Source organism: Camelina sativa, chromosome 4 (genome assembly GCF_030686135.1).
Source record: "Camelina sativa cultivar CO46 ecotype springtype chromosome 4, ASM3068613v1".
Lineage (NCBI taxonomy): Eukaryota > Viridiplantae > Streptophyta > Magnoliopsida > Brassicales > Brassicaceae > Camelina > Camelina sativa.
In genome coordinates, this window is record NC_141883.1 from 21,031,590 (window position 1) to 21,058,388 (window position 26,799).

Consider the following 26,799-nt stretch of genomic DNA (forward strand, 5'->3'; position numbering starts at 1 on the left):
TGTTTTTCTTTTCACAATAGTCTCGTTTTATTGCATCCAAGATTACAAAGACAAAGACGGATATTTAAATCCGCTAACAGATACAGGAAAGTATTGTAATCACAAGCCCAAACGAGGGAATCCAAGCCTAAAAGAAGGAATCAAAGCCGGAAATATCTGATCTTCCGGAGACAAAAGCTGGCTAGTTGAAAGAACTAAATCCGAGAGATAAACCCCATAAAGAGGAGACAAACCGAGGAATTAAACCTCAAAATCAAACATAAAAAATTGAAATTTGAAATTCCAGATAATTAAAACCAACAACTCTAATCCAAATGCTTCCCATAAACATTTCCACAAAACAGATAGATATCGGAGAGGAGCTACAAACAGGAGCCTCGAGCAGAACCGATTAAAAGAAAGCCTCTAAAACTGAAAGCCCGAGAAGGGAGCTATATCGAGCTCACACAGCCACAACAACGACGAAAATGAAAACGGCAAAGCAGCAAGGAAAAAGCACATAATCTAACCCATCACAGCCACTTCAAAGAACCATAAGAATCAAGCAAGCAAAGGTTCAAAGGACAACTTTGAAATCCGATTGGGGAAAACGCCAAAGAGGATACTCATTCCTTAACACGGACATTCGTCGGCCCAGTCAAAGGCCACCTACAGACCAAAAACTGGTAACGCCACGCAAGAGAAGGAATAGAAATCGAACTCACCGCATCGTCTTGAAACCAAACCTGAGCCCAACAAGAACTTAAAGAAGGTAGTAGATGCCTTTGTAGAAAATTACCTTCCGAATGATGAACCCACAAATCGAAACCTTAGCCAACTTAAAACACCAGCAACTCAAGAGGAGGTGACCAGATTTTTAAATATATAACAACGCCACATGGTTTTAGGCTATATCAGCGGAAGTAATGTCCACCACCAGTAAATACTAAATACTACTCATTAACAAAACAATGCATGCCATTAATGTTAAAAATTTCAATTAACATGACATCTGTAGGCCATACCGATAACAAGTATCATTATCGATTCTTCTACTTTTCACCACCAGTAAATAATTTAAAATTTTCCAAACATTCATGGTCTTATATTATCAAAAACAATACTAACATTTTTTACAACCATGCATACTAACATTAATTACAAAAATGATACGTAATATGTAACACTGCTGCAGCATTTGGATCTTGAACTGCTAGATGATTTTTACTAACAATTAGGTAATGCTGCAGTGTTACATCATTTATGTAAGTGACTAAAAATGATTAATTACAAAAAACGACTAAAAATTAGTCACTTACATAAATATTATTTATTTCAATCGATCTGATTATCATTTTTTTAGTCACTTACATAAATGATGTAACACTACACCATTTGGTAGATGATTTTTACAAAGATAGTTTGCATATGGCCGTCAGTTTCAATGATGGTAACGATATCACGTGGTTTTACTTTTGTTTTTGCTCAGGGCAGTCCAATAGTGATGTGTTTGCTTTTTTTACAGATGAAAAAATCAGAGCTACAAAAATAGGACTGATTAATGATTTTATATAAGTATATATTACAAAATCATTAATATCATCTAACCTCTAGCTGCGCTAATGATACATCTGCACTATATATATCTTCAAAACATATGTTGCCATTCTTTAAAACATGTACATATAAATAGTGTTGAATGTTTTGTTTTTAAATGGGATGGGGACTTTATACCAAACCCAACCACACTACCATCACTAGCAGTTTTCCACAATAATTTGATTTTGTATGAATTAATATCGTCCTCGTAAAAATATAATTCGAAATATCCAATTTGATATGTTATGCGTTTCAATCTATTTTATAACTAATTAAAGTTATAAGTAATGAAATCTTAACATTTAAACTAAAAAATAATAAATATGTCTTAATAGTGACTTATGCGATGGACTTAGGAAGCTCCATGCAAATACTTTCATGTACGGCTACAAATAAGGGTATGAGAAATCTGGGGTCAAGATACTTGTGTCTCAAACTAGGTCTGGGCAAAAAAACCGGAACCGAAAATCCGAACCGAAATCGATCTGAAAATATAGATCTGAATCCAAACTCAGAACTGGTAAAATACCTTATTGGATCCTAATCTTCTAAATCCAAAAACCCAAAACCGAATCCAGGATCGAACCGAAAACCGAATGGATACATGATATACCTGAAATAAAATAATATTGATAAAATATTAGTTATGATTTGTTTCTTTATAACATAGTTATTCAAAACTATAGCTTAAAATTCAAAAATATTAATTTTTTCTAAATCAAAATACTCAAAATAACCAGAATTATATTGAAATGTTTAGCTATATCTTCAAAAAATTAACCAAAACTTTTAAAACTTAAATATTAAAGTTTTTTTCTGAATATTAAACATTAAAATTTTCGGATAATCAGGTAAAAGTTAGATATTTTGGGTATTCGGGTACAAAATACCCAAATCCGAATGATACTCGATTTTTTTTCTGGATATTTTTAGGTTCTGAAATTTTATACCTGAACCCGATAAGACCCAAACCGAATTCGAACCGATATTTTCTATTTATCCTATTGGGTTCTAAACTGCTCTAACCGAAAGACCTGAATCCGATCGATTCCTACCCGAATCCTACTCGAGTACTCGAATGACTAGGACTATCTCAGACCATATTATACGTATACTTTTATTTTTGTTTTTGTTTACATAACTTTTTTTATTATTATTATAAAATCTTAACTCATTTAATACTTTTTTTTGTCAAACTCATTTAATTCATTTAATACTTTCGTCGAAAATTAAAATTTTCATATGTTAAGAAATGAAAGTTGAGTAAATTTTGATATCTCTTTTTTATAACAATTTAAAGTGCGATATCAGGAAAACCCACAAACTTTTTGCAAATACAAAACCCAAATCCCATGCATCTTTATACAACGTCAAGTCGCATGTTTTTAAGAAACAAGAATACTTAATACATTCACATGTTCAAAACTTCAAATCCCTTTTTCTGAAAAAAAAAAAAAACTCTCCATGCTTCTCTCTGCAATTGTGTTTGTTGTAGTGATATCTCCTCTAAGTTATGCAGAAGCAGAGCGACACACTTTCATCGTCCATATGGCCGAGATGCCAACAAAATTCAGAGAGAAGACTGTTTGGTATGAAGGTTGCCTTCGGTCTATTTCAATATCCGCTCCATTGATATACAATTACAGCCATGCCCTTCGGGGATTCTCCGCAAGCTTAACATCGGACGAGGTTGAGCTGCTCAGTCGTCTCCCAGGAGTTCTATCCATTTCTCCTGAAGTCCACTACCAGCTGAAGACGACGAGGAGTCCGTCTTTCCTTGGCGTTGACATATATAGAAGTATAGAACTATGACACTTTTGCCAAAACTGTGAAAAGTTTATAATCTACATTTATATTTGATAACGGTGGCCTAATCCTATGAATGTGTGAGTACATTGTATTGACAAAATATCTACAAACAACCCTTCTCGAGAGATAATCAAAACATATTGTATTTTTTTTTTATAAATCAAATAACTTTTTTTTGTTCAAAGAAAAATCAAATAACTAAGCTATCCTTTCTCAGGGTCAAAGTTAAAGAGAGATAATATATTTATATTATTAATTAACTGTTGATATTTTTCGTTTAGTCGTTTGTAAACCTAGTTTAGTCGCTTTGTGTTAACAGTTTGTTTTTTGTCAACCAAACACTATTTAGAAAGAGATTCAAATATTGGTAGCCCAAACCGGATGTGCTAACAGATTTTAAAATATGGTTTTATAGTTTCATATTGATTTTAATATATGCATATCCATACATATATAGGGAATACAAATCTTTTATTTTAAAAAACTTGTTTAAAATTTGTTTATATTTTGCTTATGTTTTGCTTACTTTTTGCTTACGTTTTTATATTCTTGCTTTTACAAAACTTTGTCAATTTGTTTTTTCTTCTTTTCTTATTTCAAAGTTTTTGAGAACTATTGTAATGTTTTGATGGAGTTATAGCTAAACATAATCTATCACTAAAACATCGATGCTTTAGAAAAACATTTAAGATGATGACCAGAGTCTTCATGTTATCAAAAGGGTAACTGTAGGCTGCCATAGAATTTTAAGCAATTAAGGACCACATTATATATACATTATATCTATTGTTTATTTTCTTAACTTTTTAACCACTACAACAAGTCAACAAGATTGCATGATGAAATATTAATATAGTAGTACTCTAAACCAAATATCATTAATCATTGTAAACACAAACTAATATATCAAAGCTAATAGCACGGAACACTTCAGTGACATAACACAAAGGGAGGCGGTTATGAACCAGGTGGTTAAGTAGTTTCCATGCATGTAAATCAAGAAAGAATCAATAGCAATATGGATGGATAGAGAGAGATACATAAGATATAATTCTTTTTTTGTTAAATATAAACTAGAGTGGATCAGTAGAGGATGTTAAGGGGTTTTATCTGAAAATAAGTATAACTGTAGAGATATTATGATATATTGACCCAACAAAAAATTTATAACTGGTATTTTAAAATCATATTTCTATTAGAACAATAGAAACTTTCAGTGATACGTAAAGAAACATATGTTTGAACCAAAAACGACATATATTATATATACATATATTGTAAGAAATAAAAAGAAATACCACATATTATATAACTCAGCTTAAGTATTTTTAAATTTTAAATCTACGCATAGTATGATGTCTTTTGCGAATTCAAATGCTAATCTACGCATTATTTTTTAAAGAACCCATTGCTTAATTTACATTTATGGAAATACAAATCTTTCTATCGAATTATTCAAAAAAATCTTGAAAGTGGAATCACTGCTCCTCTTAAATAACTATATAAAAAAAATATTTGAAACAACCAAGAAAAAACTCTCTAATGTTATAACAAGAGGTTTAGAGAATTATTCTCTTGCATTATCTTATCTATACTATATGATATAACATATATATAGGGATACATATTACGGTTTACAAGTCTACTAATAGGTCGATAATGGACATCCATACAATACTAGATATATTCATAACACTCCCCCTTGGATGACCATTATAAAAATATAGTTCTAAATGCGCATGTGAGATGCTGCCTTATTAAAAACCTTATCAGGAAAATCCAGTGGAAAAAACCATGGTTAAGGGAAAAAGAGTGCAGCGTGCTTTTACTCCCCCTCTTGAATACATCACTTAAAATCTTTAAGATGACCGAACCAATATGATGAAGTAGTTTCTTGAAAGTAGTGGTTGGAAACGCCTTGGTAAATGGTTCGTCAAATCTTCACTTAAACAAATTTGTAGGATATGTATATCACCGTACATCACCATTCTTCTGCAGGATATTGGTCTCTGAAATGACTCATCTTGATCATTATCTTCGTTTCGCAGGGTCTCATCAGTGTATGTCAGAGACTTTGAAGATGATAGTCTTTCACCATTGGAATCATAATATTTCTCTGCAGAGATTTATCTTCCGCGTGTTTTTTCGTTGTCTCATTAAAAACCTTTCAAGGATAAACCCAATGGGATAAAAACCATGATAAGGGAAAACAAGTACAACCACGCTTATGATCATATATCTCTCCCTGAAAGCATCATCTTTAGGTTATGTACTATGATCATATATATCATTTTTTCTGAACTATTATAAACAGCGCTTTCAGGTACAAACTCACATGATCATCATATATTCTACTGGGTCATTGAACTTCAATTAATTTGAACCCCTTTCTTAAAGAAGATCTATTTGAACTTTAAGCCCAAATATTCTTTTACATACAATCTTTCAAACAATCATCTTATACATAGGAGTTATTCATAATCTCCTTGTAAAACTTTCTCTTTCAACTCTTCTTCTTAGTATGGTACTACAAGACCATTTTTCTATGTAAGATGATGTAAGCATCCTGAGATAGCATCTCTTTCATCAGATGTCAAATCTGTAACCTCAAGAAAGTTCATGAAATATATGATCTTATACAATCTGATTTCTCCATCTTTCAGGAGTAATATTTCATCATTGATTATTTTTCCATATATTCCTTATTATGTGAAATCTCTACTGGAGATTAGATAACATTTTCATCATCAACATATTTGCACTTTTGCTTGTATCTTTCTTTTAACAAGAACCACTTGTAAGTGTTGAAGAGACAAGAGACACATATAATTTTTTCTTTTAACGAGGTTCAGCAAAAGCCTACGTCCTCAAACTTTCTTGAAAATACTTCTTGAAAATACTTCTTGAACACAATTACAATTAGTGTTCAATCTCGGATTTACACAACCCTAAGATATTCACTTAGCTTGTTCCTGATTTATTTTCAACCCACTATGAGATCCCTAAGATCAACAACAATGATCTACAAACATGATTCTCTCATAGAGATAAACTCTCACCATTTTCTCTCCAGAGGTGTCAAAAAGCATCAAAATGTTTTCTCACTTTAACAATGTTCTCGAGAACTATAAAATACTGCTTTTAGCAATATAACCACTTTAAGGGATACTTATGACAGTTTGAAAACATGCTGGATAGACTGAATCAAGTCTTGCTCTTACTGTCAAACTGAATCAAGTCTTGCTCTTACTGTCAAACTCATAAGGGATCTAAAATAGTTGCTTCCACCATATGAGAGTACATTTCTCATAATCAATATCAAGAATTTATGAGAATCATTGTACTACTAATCGTATTTTATATCTCATAAAGATCCTCTAATGTCCCACTCATTTTACACTTTCAAGTGTAAGTGTAAGGACTACAAGTCCAAATATTATCTCTTTAAGAGACTATAACTATTTCAATGATTAACCAATCATTATTTGTGTACACTTTTCAATAAAACTTTTTCTATTGACCGCGGTTTATGATCCTCAATTTTTATCCATAATATCATCAACTGCAACACTGCATGCAAACATATTTACGACGTCGATTTGCTTTTTGGTTCCTTCTCATGCTAGACATGACTCAACTTGTTGAGATTTCTTTTCATTATAATTCTTAGGTACCTGAATCTCTTTCTTACTCATGTCTACATCTCTTCTAGAGATTTTCCATAACTCTTTGCTTCCTCGGTGCCATATTAATTTATGCTCCTTTTTCTTTTCTGAGGATGCTTATATTTGGAACCATAAGTCTATCACACTTCATGCGATCCTTAGACTTACTAGCAGTTGATCTTATCCTTCTAGGATATTAATTTCAATTGGAGCACAACTGGTATATTTGACTTTGTCACTCAAGGTCAGAAAATGGCTCTTGCATGCTTTTAGCATCTCTGCAAATTTTACCAATAAATTATCTTTTTAATTTCTAGCGCACATTTCTTAGTACGAGGATCAAGATAATTTCTTACAATATAATTCTTTACCAGCTGTTTATTTTCTCTCCCTCATGTTGGAAAGACTGACTCACTGAAAGAACAGTCTCTGCATCTCGAGATTCAATCATTAAGAGAGATTTATATCCAACATATTTCCAACATTCTTTCAAATTCCATCTTAATCACTTTGGTGGTGCAACTTAACATGTATAACACATTTAGATGGAATATATTTGGTTTCTGACCCAAACCAATTGTAATGGGGAATACTCATGATAATTTGTTGGCCCGATGTGAATTTATTGACATATAGAGTCATTCATGTCAATTACTTAGCATGGTTTCACCACCATTGTCAATTTATCAAATACTCTTACAAACTCAAGGTTGCAAAATGATAACAAGAATATAGTGGATGATCAGTCCACAATATCTCTTTTGAATACATACCAGAAAATTGACATTATCCAAATTCATGGGATCGGTGAAAGTCATATAATTGGCTTGCTTTGTAAAGCATCACACATAAAACTATGAACACCCTGTAGGTTCTCTAATGATTATTTTCAGAAATTTCTGATTATTCTTTCGCATCACTACTGAACTGGAATGGCTTAACCGGTCATGCCAAACAATGAGATTTTTATTAAACCTTCTGGTTTAATATAAGCATTTTATCTTCTAGATAATGCATGTAATCTCTAAAATATTTTTCTTGTCTTGGTTAATACTTATGATTTCAAAGTATTTTCATTGCTTATTGTCTCAACATGATTACACTTCAAATCCTCAAGATTTTCTCTTTCATATGAGTGATTAAACTCATTGTGGGATTCCTTAATTCTCCCCCTCGAGATGATGACACTTTATGTCTATCAATCTCGACTTGAATCTCACTCTGTAATCAATAACATTCTCAAATTGGGTCGTCTATTATATTTTAGACTTTTTTTTAACTTTGAGACTTGAGAGACTATAACACATCAAATTGTGTTCCCATAGACAATAATATATATACTCTTCTAGAGCTTTCAATACTATTTTTCTACTACATCTTAATATTGTAGTAGAATAGTGGAAACCACTTATAGCATAAAGTCATATTCACTTCAAAGAATAGACCAGCCCAATAGGATGTGATTCACATCAACATCTCATAATTTTACACAGTCACCAAAAAGAAGATTATAATATTTTAAAAAAATATTTGTCACTATATTGTGTCTACGGGACAACAATATATATATTATTTTTTTGACAAGTAAATTATGTATTTTCTAATATCTTTCCATCAAAGACATTATTTTCAATTATAATCTTGGTAATAATTGGAATAAGTTGATTTGTATTCTTTTACATACTTTTAGTCATTTACTTTATTTAAAGAATTAGTGAATTTTTTATAGTCATATACTTGGACTTAAACCTCTTCATAAAAGTGATGCCAAGAAAACATGATCAATAATCATTATTTAGTAATTTGTTACTAAATTTTCAATTTATTCACCAAACAAAAATTGGAGATATGATTTAAAATATTTCATCATGATATTATATCTAATTTTAATTAGATTTAAATTTGTGATTAAACAAATAAAATAAATCACAAACATTATAAATAATAATATATATGAGTGTTCAATTATTATTAAACATCATTTCTTTATATATAAATATATATTTTTTTCTTTTAAACATTTTTTTTCTCACTAAAAATTTTATTATAAAATCTAAAACGTTTTACTAAATAATATAACTATATTATTACAATTATTTCATGATAATAAATTATATATGACCAATGGCCAACAATAACATATAATGATCTCATGAATTTTTTTTTTCTTTTAACTTTTAATGACAGATTAAAAGTTATATCAATAATTTATCACCATCAATTTAATTGTAGATATGCCATAGATATATTTGGTGATAAAATCTAATTAATATGCAAAAGAAATTTAGTTGTACTTATCTTGGGAATAAGACGTTGTCGAGAGGATGGAATATTTGAAACAAAACGTAGACGTCTCGATAATGATGTTCCTAGAGACTGAGATGAATACGTAGATCTTTACTTCACTAGAACAAAAGGCCTAGTACTCCAATTGGCTTAAGTGCACTCCCAATGATATTCTAGTCTTCTTTCTTAAGAAAATATAGATATTATCATAGAAAGAAATCTATCTCTTTAAGGGAGTCCAACTTAATTCAGTTTGATCCCAAGAGACGACCATGAGATATCTATCATTCCTTAGGCAAAAGACACTTTTGTCAAACCAATAATATACGTACCAAACCAAACTTAATAACCAATAAATTAAATCCAAATAATCAAAAATCATGTTCTGTTATGAACAAATGAGATGGTGTTAATTAGAACTCGAACGGTCAAACCAACGATGGACAAAAACATATTACCAAGCTAAATAATAGAATAATCATGCGTTTAGTTTGAGAATGAACCTCATGAAACCAAACGATAAAGCAACAAGTGATAATAATCAACAATAATATACCCTAGCAAACAGATCCCTCTTCACAATAACGACTAATTAAAGCATGATCCACATAACAGTATTAGAGCATGAACCGATCACAAGTTTAAGTAAATAATAAAATTATTAATATGTGAGAGAATCTATGAATCAACCGATAGTGGGTATATCAAAAGTATAAGGTTGAATTCTATATACATAAATTATTCATCCCACTTTATAACGAAACATGCAGCCATAAGTGTAAATAGTCCACATATGCTTATCTTGTTAGGGATGGAGGATCGTAGACGTTGTCGGTTAGGGTTTCGACACAAAACTGATCAGACGGCTAGGGTGACGGCTGTTAGGTTTTTTTTTTCTTTTTTTAGGTAGTTAGGGTTAAAGCATGCCGATAACCTGTTATAACAAGAGGTTTAGAGAATTATTCTCTTGCATTATTTTATCTGTACTATATAATATAATATATATATAGGATACATATTACGGTTTACAAGTTTACTAATAGACCGATAATAACATCCATACAATACTAGATATATTCATAATACTAACCATTTCTCTCCAACGTCGTGCTTCTTCTTCTACTATCCTCTGTTAATTATGCAGAATGAATGACATTCATTGTTCATATGGCTCAGGAAATGCCAACGAACTATAAAGAAAAGAGTCAATGGTACGAAGCAACCTTCGATCAATCTCAAAATCGGCTGAGTTGATATACACCTATAATCATGCCCTTCGCAGCTTCTCACCGAAATCAGTATTATTACATGTTTTTAATAATTTTGAATTAATATTGCATTATTTTTTAAGAATCCATTCCTCCATTTACATTAATAGGAATTTTTCTCTCGAATAATTAAAAGAAAAATGATGAAAGTGAAATCATTGCTCGTATTAAATAACTAAAAAAACGGATTTGAAACAACAATAAAAAAAATCTCCCCAACTACTTCTTGACATTCGGGTATCGGGTTCGGATTCGGATTATCGGGTATATGAGTATAGGACCCAATAAGGTAAACCTAAAAAATTGGTTCCGGTTCGGGTTGGGTCTTCTAGGGTTCGAGTCGGTTCGGATAAGAATTCTAATACTCAGAAAAAACCCGAAAAATCGGTTCTATATCAGTTCGGGTTATGGCTATCCGAATACACTAATTTGCTACCCGAATACACTAATTTTCTACCCGAAAACCGAAAATTTGCCCTTATACCCGAAAGACTACTAAACGTCTTAAGACTCTTAATCAGTACAAGCATCTATTTCTGCAAATTTGACACAATACTCAATATATCTGTAGTCAAAGACAATCTCTTTTGTTGTGCTCAAATTTTTTTTTCATCAATGCCTTCTTCTTCACATAAATCTCGACAATGTCTCTAGTAGCTGTTCTCCTAGAATGCGGTTTATATAGCTGAACTTTAAAACAGAAATGTCTCCAAGCTAAGCACTCAACGAAAGCTAGTGGTAACTCAGCTAGAACCAACATTTCATTAGTAGCTTCTCTAAACAATGCCTCATTGACCTTACTCACTCTAATATTACCACCAACACCATCATGAGTTAAAACAGATTGAACATAATCTTTATTAGCACTTAGCCATACCTTATATGCCTTGCATGTCTTTTCAACATGTTTCCTCAAAGTAAAAGTTCCGGACTTGGTTGTTGAAATACCCCGACCCGGACATCCCAGCGTCCGCGGTCACGGCTTCCATTCGGCCCCATTACCGGCCGAATATCCATTGATTCGGTCACTTAGCTTTGGCTCGCGGTCTTGCTTCGTGAACCCCCTTTACGCAACAGAATATAACTTTACTCTTGACCCATCCCTTTGTGCTTAGCCATACAACCAACCAACCCCATAGGCTTGCACACATTAGAGATGGATACATATAGTCCCTTCGGTTCACAGTGAACGGTTGCTCTATCGGCTTCCCGAACCACTCTTGTTCCTGAAGCTTGGCAGCGGACATGCCATTAATTTATCCATCGGTCATACCATTGAACGCCGTCGACTTGTCGGTCTTGGTATCAGAGCCAGGTCCGATCGAACGATCCGACCCCATAATCGAATCGCCGATCAACCACAGACCTGGGCCGATACTTCCAACGAACTTGTCGACCACCTGACCGATCAATCCAAACTACGGCTCGTATCGTTGAACATTTGATCACCCGATCCGACTAGCGATTGAATCACCGGTCAACCCTCGATCGATCCGTCCATGGACGCAGATCGTCGATGACCTTTCGATCGGTCCGACGCTATGATCGAACCGTCGATCATTCTGCGATCAGTTCGACTCCATCGTCAAACCACCGTTTATCCTTCGATCGGTTCGGCCCGATTGCCGACCCGTCGCTCGTCTCATCGTACCTTCGATAGAGAGGTAGCATGCGCATCAGTTCGGACGAGTATACTCGCTGAGCTCCACCCTCTTTTCTTCTTAGGCTTAGATGGATGATGGATGGATCATGGTGTGTTGAAATGAAGACCTTGCCCTCTATTTATAGTGTCCTGACCGAAGTCTAGGCCCCAAAAGGCACATGTTCGACAAGGCCCTTCGATCATGCACGTTCGGACGTGAGTGTCCGACCGTGCCTGTCCGGCCATGCCCGTTCGGCCATGCCTATTCGGTCATGCCGTGCCATGACCGTCCACGAGCTCCCCAGCTGGCCCGCATATTGTCCACCATCGTCCAGCTGGTCGAGCTTGGTCGAGCTGACGCTAGCTGGACGATAGCTGGTCGAGCTGACGTTAGCTGGACGCTAGCTGGAGGAGCTGACACTAGCTGGCCGAGCTGTACGCAGCTGGTCGACATCTGTCCGCAGCTGGCCGAGAACTGTCTGCAGCTGAACTAACTTGTTCATCGAGCTTGTTCAGCTCGTTCAGCTCGTATTCCAGCTATTTGGGCTAGTAGCTTAGCTACTAAAGCTCATTTAGATATATTTTCCTGCAAACAAATTGTCCCCCTTTAGGATCGCGGAACGTGGGCGTTACAAGTCTAACCCCCTTAAAATGAATTCGTCTCGAATTCGGTGGGTGTAGAAATTCCCGACCTTTGTCCACTCGAGACATTATCTATTCTAGATCTTGCTCTTTTTAGGACTATGTCATTTTTTCAAGATCTATGTTTCCCCGACGCAATCTTTTTCCCTTGATCTTGGTCAGTCTCCGAATAGTTCAAGTCTTTCCCGTCCAAGTTCCATCCCGACTAGGACAATTTACCAATCATGGTCCTCCCTGGACTCGATCATCATTCCCGACCATGGGTCGTTCCTTTTTCGACAGTTGGTTGTTATTTCTCTCGACCTTTGGTCGACACTTCCCGACCCTTAGTCCTTCCGGGAAGCGGTCTTAATTCTCGACCTTTTGGTCATCACTTCCCGACCTTTAAGTCGATATATCCCAACCCTCAGGTCGATGTGTTATGTGTTCGACGTTTTGAATAATCACTCGATTCACGAGCGCATCTTGGCAAACACATTTCTGTTCCCAAGCATGTTTTTGATCTTATCAGAGATTTCTATTTCGTCCGAACATATAGCACTTTTGCATACGTTCTCGCAGGATGGCGCATGCTCTGATACTCACTTGAAAGACCCCGACCTGGACGTCCCAGCATCCGCGGTCACGGCTTCCATTCGTCCCCATTTCTGGCCGAATATCCATTGATTCGGTCACTTAGCTTTGGTTCGCGGCCTTGCTTCGTGAACCCCCTTTACGCAGCGGAATATAACTTTACCCTTGACCCATCCCTTTGTGCTTAGCCATACAACCAACCAACCTCATAGGCTTGCACACATTAGGGATAGGGACATATAGTCCCTTCGGTTCACAGTGAACGGTTGCTTTATCGGCTTCCTGAACCACTCGTGTTCCCGATGCTTGGCATCGGACGTGCCATTAGTTGACCTAACAGTCATACCATTGAACGTCGTCGACTTATCGGTCTTTGTATCAGAGTCAGGTCCGATCGAACAATCCGACCCCATAATTGAATCGCCGATCAACCACAGACCCGGGCCGATACTTCCGACAAACATGTCTACCACCTGACCGATCAATCCAACCTACGGCTCATATCGTTGATCCTTTGATCACCCGATACGACTAGCGATTGAATCACCGGTCAACCCTCGATCGATCCGTTTATGGACGCAGATCGTCGATAACCTTTCGATCGGTCCGACGCTATGATTGAACCGTCGATCATCCTGCGATCAGTTTGATTCCATCGCTGAACCACCGCTTATCCTTCGATCGGTTCAGCCCGATTGCCGACCCGTCTCTCGTCTCATCGTACCTTCGATAGAGAGGTAGCATGCGCATCAATTCGGACGAGTATACTCGCCGAGCCACACCCCCTTTTCTTCTTAGGCTTAGATGGACGATGGATGGATGGTGGGTTGAAATGAAGGCCTTGCCCTCTATTTATAGTGTCCTGACCGAAGTCTAGGCCCCAAAAGGCACCAGTTCGTCAAGGCCCTTCGATCATGCACATTCGGACGTGCCTGTCCGGCCGTGCCTGTTTGGCCATGTCCATTCGGCCATGCCTGTTCGGCCATGCCGTCCCATGATCGTCCACGATCTCCCCAGCTGGCCAGCACACTGTCCACCACCGTCTAGTTGGTCGAGCTTGGTCAAGCTGACGCTAGCTGGACGCAAGCTGGTCGAGCTGGACGCTAGCTGGACGAGATGACACTACTGGTCGAGCTGTCCGCAGCTGGCTGAGCTGTCCACAGCTGGCCGAGAGCTGTCTACAGCTGTCTGCAGCTGAACTAATTTGTTCATCGAGCTTGTTCAGCTCGTTCAGCTCGTATTCCAGCTATTTGAGCTTGTAGCTTATCTACTTAAGCTCATTTAGCTATATTTTCCTCCAAACAAATTGCCCCCCTTTAGGATCGCGGGATGCGGGCGTTACAGTTGCACAACCCAATTCTCTTCCACTATAATTGCAACTACACTTGTTTTTCTTCTTTTGTACTCTGGTGAAATGTTGCCAAATATACGACCTTTCTTTATTTCTTGCCTTACTAACTCCTTCAGCTTCTTTCCCTTTTTTCTTACGAGTCTTACCAGAACTAGGTGTCTCAACCTCATCAATGGATGTCCCCTCTAATTCATCATCGTCAGTATCACTTTCAACCTCCATCGGATCATTGTTTGTCCCTATTGGATTATCACAAGACGCCATCTACATCAAACATTCAAAAGCAACCCTTTGTCAGAATTTAGAACTCAGAACCCAGAAGACAGAAACTCATAGTCTAGAGCAATGACATGGGTTTAAGAGATAAAACAACAAAGGACTCGAGTCACTCGACCAATGATTTTAAGAGATAAGACTCGAGCAATGATTTTAAGAAATAAAACAACAAAGGACTCGACCAATTTCGAGCATTACTACTCTCTAAAAAACCATACAAACACACACGGTCACGGCTAAACAGAGATCAACATTTATCATCTCCTAAATCATCCAAATCACAATTCTTTCTGCAGATTTAACAAAGAGGTGGTTTCTAATTCTGTAAATCAGAATACTAGGTCACAACCCCAACCCATAACTCGACCAAATTGAAATACATATACAGCTATAATCTTGAACTCGACCAATCGAAATACAAAGTAAAGTAGTAAACCTTACCTCTGAATGGATTCTCGACAACACAGAAGGTGGAGGAGAAGGCACACAGATCTTATTTAGGGTTTCAGCTTTGTGTTTTCAATATTATCTCGAGGTTTCATATAAAGGGTGAAAAAAAATTGAAAGAGAGAGTCGAGTATCGAGGAAAAAGCTGAAAGGATGATAGAATTGAATGGTAGAACCCTAAATCCTCTTTCCCTCTTAATTAAAATTTTCAGGTTTTCAGTTTACCTGTTCGGGTATCGGGTAAAACCCGAAACCGAACCGATATCCATGGGTCTATATACACATAGGACCCAATAGGATAAAATGGCATAATTCGAATCCGAAATTCTCGGGTTTTTCGAATCAATTCCGATTTGGGTTATTGGATCCTGATTTTTTACCCAGAGCTATTTCCAACCATGTTTTTCTCCGGCGTAGAGTTTTTTCTTAATTTTATCCCGGCTATTTTAACCCTAGGAAATGGGAAGTGTTTGTTGAATGTGCCTCCTTGGTGCAGGACTCTTGATCTAAAATTCTCGGCTACTATAATCCAATAGAATAGGAAGTCTTTTTTTGGGGAGTCAATGGTTGTTTCGTAAGGAGTCCTTTGCCAAATAAAAAGTTGCTTATTGCGTACGGTAAAAATACAACAAAGGTAGATGGTTCAATTTTGCTAGATGATCTCCAATTCTACACCAACAAAGCATTGCAGTCTATTTTTAATCAATTGAATGATTGTGTTTTGTACTGTTATGTACATTGTTAGGTGCAGTTGGTAATTACTAATTAGTAATCATTTTTGTTTTCATGTTTTAAACTTAAATATTTTTGAAGTACATTAAACAATCTACCCTTTTAATTAAATTTCATTACATAAAAGATCCTTAAAAAAAATTCTAAATATTGTCTAATTTCCATAAATCTCTCTACTTAATTCAAATATAACTATATGATTCTCCTTTCACTTTTATTTGGTTTTATATTTCAATTATTAAATAATGTATTACAGTTGGTAATTACTAATTAGTAATCATTTTTGTTTGCATGTTTTAAACTTAAATATTTTTGAAGTACATTTGATAATCTACCCTTTTAATTATATTTCATTACATGAAAGATCCTTAAAAAAAATTCTAAATATTGTCTAATTTTCATAAATATCTCTACTTAATTCAAATATAACTATATGATTCTCCTTTCCCTTTTATTTGGTTTTATGTTTCAATTATTAAATAATGTATTTATTTAATAGAATTTGTGATTTTTTTTGCATATAATAGTGTGATTCAAAAAAATTTTAACGGACATATATTACTCAATCAATGGATATAAAAAGTGTGTATGCAATGTCTCACATCACCTAGAAAAATAAGGCAACGGTTCAAAATTATATTACAAAAAAAACCAAAATGAATTTGAATACGAATGAGCAAAAAGATTGATTTATCAAACATTATATATATATATATATATATGATTTGGTTTACTTCAGTTCTTTATTTTAAATATTATTAACTCAGGTGCTACAAGAGTAAAACACCATTTCATTATTTTGTTAACAATATCAATATTAGAGTAATAGACATATCTAATTAAATTGATTAAATTTATTTTATGTAAAAATCATAAAATTAACAATCAAAATACAATTTTAAGAGCAAACAAAATTAACAAACAAAAACACTTGAAATTTAAAAATATTAGTCACAAATACTTGTCAGGTTAAAATATAGCATTTTACAATGAGACATAGGTATCTTTAAATCTACGGATCTGCTTTCTTATCATCTGCGCAGCGTAGTATGGTATCCTTTGCGTATTGGAATGCTTGTGTCGTTGATCTGCGAACGTTAAACAATCCATTAGGCTTTCCCTCCCCGATCCTTTTAGATCGTACGCTTGAGATCTTCTCCATAAACTCTTACCGTGAGGATCATCCACACCAGATAAACACAAAGCTCTAGTAGCATCACTAATAGCATACTCAGCTTGCTTCAACAACAAGTAACACTGTGCTCTATTGCTAAACAACACAACTCTATCTCGTATCATATCCAACGGACACAAATCTATTCCCACTGTGTAAATCTCCATCGCTTCTTTAACAAAACCCATCAGAAACTTCTTCTTCCCTTGTTTCTTCAACGATTTCACCATCTTTCTTCTTTCTTCAAGCTCAGATTCATTCATAAGCTTCTCTTTCTTCTTCCTCTCTACTTTAATCTCCCATAGATTCTCAATATTTCTATGTGCCTCCTCGCTGTTCATCTTCAAGCCACTATACTTAATCTTGTGATAATCTTGTAAAACTATCTGAGCTACTCTTTCTCCAACGATTCTATCTTCTGCTAAATCCACTAAACAATAACCTAAAACATCAATAACTCGATACCTAACATTTGAGTCGTTAAGAAGCAACAAAAGAGTATCTAAAGCAGTTTCTTTCCAATCATCAGACGATCTTGAAAGATCGCAAAGTCTCTTAATCACTTCCTTAACCTCACTAACTCTCTTTCTCCCCAACTCTGTTTTACAAAGAGTCTTTATCAATCCAATTCCTCCCGGAGACTTCCGGTTTACTAAACCACCCCACATTTCAACCACCTTCTTCAAGAACTCTCCCTGGCAGATTTGGTCAAGAGACTTACCTCGCGATGCAAAGCTATTCAATAGAAACAAAGACCAATATTGTAGTTGAATCCCCCATTCCTCTGCTTTTTGATTCTCTGTCTCTAACCCACCAAGCCCTCTCGTCAACAAATCGCTATGATACTTCAATCTCTCGCTATCTTCGACCCCAAGAAAGCTTATGTAAACATTCTTCAAACTGTTAGTAGCAATCTCCATCGAAAGCTTTACGATTTCTTCTTCGAACAAAGAAACCACTTCAAAGCTCTTCTCATGGCTAACTAAGTGACCAAATGCTCGAGCCGCGGCTCGCTGCTCAACCCAACTGATCTTCCCTCTCAAAAGCTCCAACAAAGCAGGAACAACAAAAGCCTTTGAATCAACCGCTCTCGCAGCCAAATCTTCTTTGTTCATAACATATGATCCGATGATATGAGCCGCGTAGTAAGGGATGAATATGTTCTGGTCTTTAAGAAGCCAAGCACTGTTTTTGATTGACTTATGTATGAGTTTTGACATACACTCGAACAAACCTAGTGATGGGAACTCAGGATCGTCAGGCTCGGACATGGCTATGTTCCACAGACCACTCAAGACCAAGACATGGTCTTTTGACTCCGTACGAGGAATCTCCTTGAAAATTGCGGCGAGTTTGGATCTTCGACGGAAAGGGTTGGTCTCTTTCATGCTGCAGAAGAAACATGATGGGTTTGTGCACTGTGGTTCATCGAATTTGAGCATCTTCTTCTTCTTCTTCTTTGATTTGCCTTTTGGTTTTTCAAGAAGTTAATAACTAATGAATCTTGAAAGAGAAGAAGACACTAATCACTTATGCTTTAAGGCCAAAAACACCAAATAAGTTTTTCTCTTTTGGGTTAATTATATTTAAATTGCAAACACAAAAGAAATTTTAATTCCATAAATATTCGCCGGCGTGGAAAGTTTATGGCGGCTCCTCCTCTTTTTAGTTTTTAGCCTTTAACTTTCCACTTCAAGTTCCAAGATTATTGACATAATTATATAAAGTTATAACGTAATGAATCAGAATACTGATATACATCAAGGTTTCGTGTTCTTTACCCAAAATTAGGCAAACCAAGAAACCAAAATGTTTGCGTTCACACAAACTCTAGATATAGGTAATGGAACCATGGACAAAATCCATGGTGGATTCGACATCATGATGTTATCAATATAGTGAATAGTTTCATGTGCACTAAAATGGTGACAGCTAAAGACTTTTCGATGTAGTGAACCTTATGGTATGAATTATGGAATCATAAAGTTTTTGGATGCCAAACATAAATTGATGGTTAGATATTTGAGACTTTTCAAGATAAGAGAATGGGAAGCTTAAGCATGTTTTTATCGAATGCAAGTCCCGAGTGCGACATTACACTTGCGGGAATAATTGATTAATGTCTTGCGTACAAATTCAAGATTTGTAAGGTAAAGAGTATGGAAATTTAAAAGAGAGCAAGTGAAATTGGATTTGCGGTCCCCTCGAGAAGTAAGCCAATGAAAGTGAAGAAACTGTCCCTTAGGAAAAAATAAGTCTTTGTTTGGGTCTCAAGAAAATGCGGCTACCTAGAAAGCCTCTTTAATTATCACTAATATTTGGTCTTTACAGGTAAATTAACTACCACTAACTTGACTCATCTTTCATGTTAATCATTTCTTTTCAAAAGAATCGAAAATCAAGAAAGAGCCTTTTCTAGGAAAAACACTTCAAGAGTTCAGACTAAGTTCTCGACTTGACATGTGTATGTGTCGGATAAAGTTTCTCAAGATTATTAAAGAAACCAAACCAGAGTCTAGTGTTATGTTTAGTTTAATCACAGGTTGTTTAATCGGCGTGCTTACGGGTTTTGGATTCTTGTGCACATGAATACTCCACAAAGAAAGCTCAAGAAGATTTTGAATTTAGAATAATAAAGGGTATACGACTCATATAGAACAAAGAAAGATAGATAGCCTATGATACGGATCTAAGTCACATAAACTGTGCACAACCTCTGAAACCTATTCTGGTCTCAGAATTCTCAAAGAGCCAAATCCAAAGAGTTAGTAGAGAGAGAGAGAGAGAGAAGAATGAACGAAATATACGATATTTTTATCTTCTAAGAGCTTTATGGACATGGTTCACCAAGCAAGAAGATAAGGCTCCTGTACAGAGAAAGAGCTTCAGTGAGAAGTTTTACACCTCTTGGTAGCCGGTTGAGGATCTTTTTCCGCATTTGATTCTTCTGATGATACCACGCCTGTAATCTCATTGATCAGCTTCCTGAAATAATCAAGCTTCTCCTCGTCCGCTTCCAACTCCTCATCATTCATCTCTTTGTCATCCATTAGAAGCTACACAACAACCATTCAAATATTTGAGCTCTCTTTCAACCAAAACATTATAATAGGAAATGATTAAGAAACAATTCTTACGTCTTCAAGGATAGGATGAAATCTTAAGCTTTTAGATGATATTGGAGAGTTGTTAGTCAACAATTGCCCACCACTTTGAGTGGGAGGAATTTGAGCCACCAATAGATGTTCGGTATGATCAGCAGGTATACATTGCACACTCGCCTCTCTCTGATTACGGGTCAACGGATCTTCAACAAGAGCATATTGTTTGCCATTTTGTATCTTAAAGTCTGGATGACATGGAGCTATCGTTTCAGGGATCAATGAAGTCTGAGAATCCAACATCAACTGATCGACACGCTTCTTTAAACTTCTTGCTTTGACCTGTGCCTCATCAATCTTAATCAGAAGCTTTGCTAGGAAATCATCAGAACAATCTAACTCAGAAAGAAGACAATCCTCTTCAGTTCCATCTTGCTTGCCTGTAGCTTTGCGGCCTGTACTAATATCTAACATAACATCCAAGATTCATTGCCAGGATCAGACATTTAACATCAAACAACCACCTCATTTTGATAAACTGTATATAACATCTATCTTACCTGAATCAAGATATTGCGATTTCACATTTACCGTCACCCGTTTCTCTGATCACAAAGTTAAAGAACACAAAGTTGGAACATTGTTTTCGAGGTAAAAAAGAAAGTTAAACGAAGCAAACAAAAGCTGCAATGTGGATATACCGGAATAAGAGAAAACATTATGGTTAGACATATAAGCTGCAGCATCTGTAGTCTCTTCAACTCGTTTCCTTCTTCCTCTCTTAAAAACATTCCTCTTTTCAGTTTGTTCACGAAAAGGAATCGCTTTCCCATCAAGCCCTTCCAATTTAGACTTCTCCAAATCAAACTGTTTAGTCAAACAGTAATCTTCAACTTCTCTCTCATACCCTCTAGCTTGAGACTCAATCTCCTTAACCTTAAGCTCTATCCACTTGCATCTCCACATCAAAGACTTAGTTAGTCTCTTCCACCGCTCATCAGTCTTCTTCTTAGTCAAACCCAAAAACTGAGTCCCATCAGGCAATGGGTAATCTTTGCTCAACATAGACTGAGCTTCATCTCCATCACCAAAACCAAAATCATCAGCATCACGATCACATAATGAATCACCAAAAGAACTCGAAGAAGACGAAGACACTTCACACAAACCCTCTTCTTCTTGAAACACATCATCTATCTGATTTAAACAGTCCATGATTTCAACGTCAACGTCCTCCTCTTCATATCTAACTCCATTACCATCATCAGACTGTTGTTTCCCAGAACAATCTGAGACATCGATTTCAGATCTTGACTTCGGTTTAAGCGCCATTAAGCCCCACCCCTTCAAAAAAAAAGCTTTCAACTTTCTTCTTCTACAATCGAAAAAACAATGAAATTAGAACAAAAAGGTTTCAGCTTTCATGAAATCTAATTCTGATAAAAGCAGTGAAATTGGTTCTTCTTACTGATCTCAAAGCCTAAAGAGTTGTTCAAATCCTACAACCGAGAAAAAAGGGGAAAAAAGCAAGAAACTTTTCGCGAAAATTAAGTGATTCGATGATCTTAGAAGATAATCACACAAGTCTGGAATAGATTTGGTGATCAGAATCTGTTAGAAAAAATCCAAATTTCTGGGAGAGTCTTAAACCCTAAACCCTTTGAGATATAGAGAGAGAGAGAGGAGAAACAGAGAAGAGAGATGATAGAGAGAGTCAGAGAGAGAGATACTCACCAACTACTTCTCCGAGAGACCACCGATTGATTACTGAATCCAAAAATATAATTTTTGGGTTTTTAATCCCAATTTACTTTGGCAATGGTTGTTGTAAATTTTTGATTTTGATTTTTATATTCATAAGTAAAAATCTGTTACAAAATTATTTTTAAATGTTGATTATATTTGGCAATGGTTGTTGTATTTTTTTTTTCTTAAATTTTCTAAACTGATATTTGTAAATATTCTTTTTTCCTTTATTTGTTTTATCTTTTCCTTTTGGTCTTCTTCTTTTTTTTCCATATTCTTATACGATCTTTCTGTTTTTATTTTATTGGGATTATTTTCTCGATACAGTTTTTGACAGTACTGAGCAATTAATTCACTTCTGCCTAAAAGTTCAAAAAATTTACTAAATGGTTTCCTTTTTTCTCTTGGTTTTGAATTTGACCCATTCCACAAGTTTTGTATCCATATTTAGTATTTAGGAGATTAATACAAAATAAACGATTCACCTAATTTTACGCCAAAGCATTAAAACAGAAAAAGACAATTTCTTTGTTTTTATTCAAAGATTTAGTCAGGAAAGAAACAAAGATAAAGTTAATTCATATGTGAGAGAGTATATAAGAGAGAAGAAACCAAACACATAATAAATAAATAAATAAAATAAAACGAGAACTTTTATAAAATTAAAACGAAAAAGTTGGCATTATTTACTAAACAATAAAGATCATTAAGACCGTTGAGATACTGTTTTTTTTTTTTTTTTTTTGCATAAGACCAAACAGCTTTTGTATGATTAAGTGAAAATAAAATTAAAAACTGTTTCTTTATATAGGTTGCAGTTCCTGCTCAGCCACTATGACTTGTTCATCCACAGGTTTGTATGGTATTGATGTTTGTTTCCGTTTCCATATCAACCAAGCTCCATAAGCTGATAACCCCATAATTACAGCGATGATCCCAATCACGATCACGACAATGCTGTTGTGTGTCCTAAATACGAAAGGAAAAGACTTTTATTTTATGAGACAATGAGTGTTAATCTTTTTGCTGGCGGTTAAGAATGAAAAAGGTGCGTACCGTTTTCTTGGAGGCTCGAGTTTGTAATTGACCAGCTGATAGTTCCCAAAGCTTTCAGGAAGCTTGATTTGATGATTGGTAAACCGAGAAACTATACTCTACGAGAAAGCATAATGGAAAAAGTCTTAAGTAGGTAATAGAATCAAGAGTAATGCAAGGAGAAGTTTATTGTAAAATCATATACCGTTGCTGTAAGGTTTGAAAACCAAGTAGAAGGTTCAGGAGGGACGACAACCATTCTGATGAGAGTGTTGTTTCCTTTGGAGGTGAGATTCGATAAAATGACCTGAGATAGAGACATTTTCACATTTATCTTACTCAATATTAGCAAAATCAGTGGTTAAGGCTTACAAGTTAGTGTGTGTTTTATCAGTTTAGCTCACCTGTGAAGATTCGACATCGAGCTCTTTGGAGAATAACTTGGAGAGCTCTTCAATTCGAGGTTTCAAATAGGATGAATTGACTGTTAGTTGAATATCAAGGTTTATTTGACCAATTTGACTCAAACCTGAGGAATCAAGTACCGCAAACATCAGGAGACACATAAATAGTTCCTTTTTTTCAGTTCGTAATTTCAAAGACGAAAGAGTTTAGATGAAAGCTACAGCTGTTGTGCTAACCTGAGAGATTGGTTGATGAATTTTGGGATGGACTAGAATCATTTGAAGGCAAAGTGGCAGGTGGTGTTGCACCATCGATGTGAAGCCTATCGGACAACTCTGAACAATTCGTTCTCCAGAATCCAACCTTAGAATTCTCACGATCATACACAACAAGTGTATTCCGAACCACAATTCCTGATAATATAAGATTATATGTAAAGTTCTTCAAAAAATGAAAGTAGCAAAAATAAGAACAGAGTATAGATATCTATTTACCTCCTAGAAGAGTTGTATGATCTTTTCCATTTGGGAATACACCGAGACAATATGCGCCATGCACCTTGGCATGCTTTGTTGTACAAAAAAGTAATCACATCAGCAATTTGATATCAGCTACTGATTAGTAGCTAAACCAAAAACCAGACACATAGAGACTAGTATATACTACTGCAGAAACCTATTATAACGCTAGCTATAGAGAGAAAATGGAACTTCTTAAGAGAATTAAGGGATAAATTACTTACTCGGAACATGTAATTCTCAGGGGACAACAGCCACGACTGCCCAGTCTTAAATACCATCTCGACTGATGGGAATATCTTCGAAAGTTCGGAGACATCATTACTTGAGCATGAACCAATCTAACAGTCAGTCACTTCCCTTGATTGCAAAGTTATAATATAGGATCAAAAAGTTTTGCAAAATTATAATACCTTGCAGCGACATGGAAGCAAGTATCCTTAAAATTTGGATCAGGACCATCAATCTGCTTCAATGTGGATACTTCTCTCATAACCTTCAATACAATAAGATAAAAGCTCAATGTAAGAAAAGGCACACACTAACAGTTATGAGGTATAATATTATTTAAAAAAGTCTTACAGCTTCCTCAAATGCTTCAAATGCTGCATCCGGGAGATAAGCATAAGTTGTACCACTGTCTAACACAGCGCCATGTTCTCCATCGAAGACTCTAGAGTTGAGCAACAACTGCTTCCCAGCAACACGTATCCCCGTCAAATCTATATTGTAATATAGACTGTCGCCATCCCGAAACTAGAGTAAATGTGTGAAAGGTATTAAACGTATCCCGTTAGGATTTAATACAAAAAGATCCCATTTCGTCAACCAGACAAAAGCAATCCCTTGGTTAAAAACAAACATACCTACGATCAGGGTCCGACTCAGTGAATATCATATCAGACGGATACTCAAAACCTCCAAGAATCATCGAACCTCCACCAATATCCATCCCTCCATAACACAAACCAAAAGAGTTGCTAATCAAACCTTTGTCCACCAACTGATCCACAAGACTAAGATCACCTTGGCCTAATCCGATAATGCCATCAGCTCGTTGACTATAAAGATCACCGGTTTCAACAGTCTCACAACCGAAAACAGCTCGTTGAGGTGTCAGCTGGCTTTCATTGCCAAACGAAATGAGATCTTCACCAAGCACACCTTTACTACTACTGTGCTCAGCATACTCTCTCTCGTAAACACATTGTTCCTTATCATCGTCACAGTTACAATCCATGTTACACTTAACAGGTTGATAAGTAGTGGACAATTCTGGCTGAAACTTCGGGTCCTGAATCAATGGCCATAATCAAAATATGAACTTTTTTACACAAAGACTTGAACTTTACGTTTGTTTGAAGGAGTTGAAGCAAATTACCTGGTGTTTGCCACATTGTTCACAATCAGAACAAGGAACATAAGTAACAGTACTCCCAGAATCAACAATAAGAGCAAACATCTGTGGAGGGGTACCAATCCAAAGCCGCGTTGTGTAATATCTATACAAAAGAATTCGATAAACCATCAATCGAAGCGAAGCTACACGGACTCAGATCGGAACGAAAGAAGGCAAATTAATTTACTAACCCGTTACGAAGAAGATCGTCGTAGAGTCTCATGCGAGAGTGAGGAAGTGATTTTGAGTCGGCTTTGTTGAGTTTACGATGCGGAATAGATAAAGATCTCGAAGAAGATGACGAATTTGGTTCGGAGAGAAACAATGGGAACACCATTGGGCGCCGTGATCCAGCGGTTGGAGATTGGTGGAGGATGTTTTCACCACCAGCTGAGATTGAATAAGGGAGAGAGAAATAGATTAGGATTGAGACCGTCGCTGCGATTGACGACAGCGCCATTTGATCGCCGGCAGAATTAATAATATCCGATGTGATTTGATCGCACCGCCGGAGAAATTTGGGAGGGGGAAGGAATAAAAAGAAGATGAGTGAGAGAGGAGAGGAGACGAACGTAGTAACTTTTAGATCTACGGAGAAGCAAAGCCGCTTTTGCTTTGAGACAAAACCCAGCAACCAATACGACGTACTTTTTGTGTTTTCTTAGTATAACGCTCTGTTTTAATTTTATTTTATTTTAAGATCAGTACATCACCGTAAAGTTGTTTTATTTACTGCATAAAGTTATTTAAAAATCAAAATCTTCAAAACTAATTTATCATGTTGTAAGGAGTTTATTTTTAGAGTAAAAACAAAGATGAAACTTGACAGGATTTTGTATGATTATAAAGAACGAAAAAATTGATTTTCTATAAAATGTATTATTTTTCCGTAAGTCAATAGTAATATGAATGAGTTATACAAAAATGGAGTTATCTAACAACCTACCTATAGTAATTCTTTGACATTGTACAGGCAACATGTTACAAGGTCTCACTCACTAATCACCATTACTATATAGCCACTATACAAGGATCTATATAAACATTAGAGAGTAGTGTACATGTAGAATATTTCTTGTTATCCTACTTTTTGTTGACTAAACTCTATCTAGGTCACAGTGTTATTATGTGACAAGAATGTCTCACTAATTT

General features: G+C 35.7%; 3 protein-coding genes across 6 annotated transcripts; all 3 read right to left on the bottom strand.

The window, feature by feature from the left end:
- Positions 1–17,105: 17,105 nt before the first annotated feature.
- On the bottom strand, positions 17,106–19,131 carry LOC104780829 (uncharacterized). Its single transcript, XM_010505367.3, has one exon. The coding sequence runs from the start codon at positions 18,883–18,885 to the stop codon at positions 17,254–17,256; it is 1,632 nt and encodes a 543-aa protein (XP_010503669.1). The 5' UTR covers positions 18,886–19,131; the 3' UTR covers positions 17,106–17,253.
- Positions 19,132–20,045: 914 nt separating this feature from the next.
- On the bottom strand, positions 20,046–22,417 carry LOC104780830 (uncharacterized). Of its 3 annotated transcripts, none has more exons than XM_010505370.2 (5): positions 22,279–22,417; positions 21,246–21,919; positions 21,105–21,149; positions 20,581–21,011; positions 20,046–20,499 (listed from the first exon to the last, which is right to left on the bottom strand). In XM_010505370.2, exons 2-5 carry the CDS (start codon positions 21,874–21,876, stop codon positions 20,329–20,331), a joined length of 1,278 nt encoding a protein of 425 aa, XP_010503672.1. In that variant the 5' UTR covers positions 21,877–21,919; positions 22,279–22,417; the 3' UTR covers positions 20,046–20,328. The 3 variants fall into 3 exon arrangements, with proteins under 3 accessions (XP_010503672.1, XP_010503674.1, XP_010503671.1); XM_010505372.2 differs by having other exon boundaries at positions 21,246–21,888; positions 22,279–22,334; XM_010505369.2 differs by having other exon boundaries at positions 22,013–22,313.
- A 508-nt stretch (positions 22,418–22,925) lies between these two features.
- LOC104780831 (aspartic proteinase CDR1) lies at positions 22,926–26,480 on the bottom strand. Of its 2 annotated transcripts, XM_010505373.3 has the most exons (12): positions 25,839–26,480; positions 25,630–25,750; positions 25,115–25,542; positions 24,831–24,987; positions 24,662–24,744; positions 24,473–24,572; positions 24,225–24,297; positions 23,967–24,143; positions 23,730–23,854; positions 23,531–23,632; positions 23,347–23,444; positions 22,926–23,259 (listed from the first exon to the last, which is right to left on the bottom strand). In XM_010505373.3, exons 1-12 carry the CDS (start codon positions 26,105–26,107, stop codon positions 23,094–23,096), a joined length of 1,899 nt encoding a protein of 632 aa, XP_010503675.1. In that variant the 5' UTR covers positions 26,108–26,480; the 3' UTR covers positions 22,926–23,093. The 2 variants fall into 2 exon arrangements, 1 of the variants encoding a protein (XP_010503675.1); XR_015596954.1 differs by lacking the exon at positions 24,225–24,297.
- Positions 26,481–26,799: the final 319 nt, after the last annotated feature.

Bases quoted from the DNA above. Each gene is read 5' to 3' on its own strand.
- LOC104780829 (XM_010505367.3), bottom strand. From the start codon at position 18,885: ATGCTCAAATTCGATGAACCACAGTGCACAAACCCATCATGTTTCTTC.
- LOC104780830 (XM_010505370.2), bottom strand. From the start codon at position 21,876: ATGGCGCTTAAACCGAAGTCAAGATCTGAAATCGATGTCTCAGATTGT. The intron at 21,012-21,104 runs GTAAGATAGATG...ATGTTATGTTAG, and splicing joins ATCGCAATATCTTGATTCAG to ATATTAGTACAGGCCGCAAA. The intron at 20,500-20,580 runs GTAAGAATTGTT...GTTGTTGTGTAG, and splicing joins TTCATCCTATCCTTGAAGAC to CTTCTAATGGATGACAAAGA.
- LOC104780831 (XM_010505373.3), bottom strand. From the start codon at position 26,107: ATGGCGCTGTCGTCAATCGCAGCGACGGTCTCAATCCTAATCTATTTC. The intron at 25,751-25,838 runs GTTAGTAAATTA...TCTTTTGTATAG, and splicing joins GACGATCTTCTTCGTAACGG to ATATTACACAACGCGGCTTT. The intron at 23,633-23,729 runs GTGAGCTAAACT...TCTCTATCTCAG, and splicing joins TCGATGTCGAATCTTCACAG to GTCATTTTATCGAATCTCAC.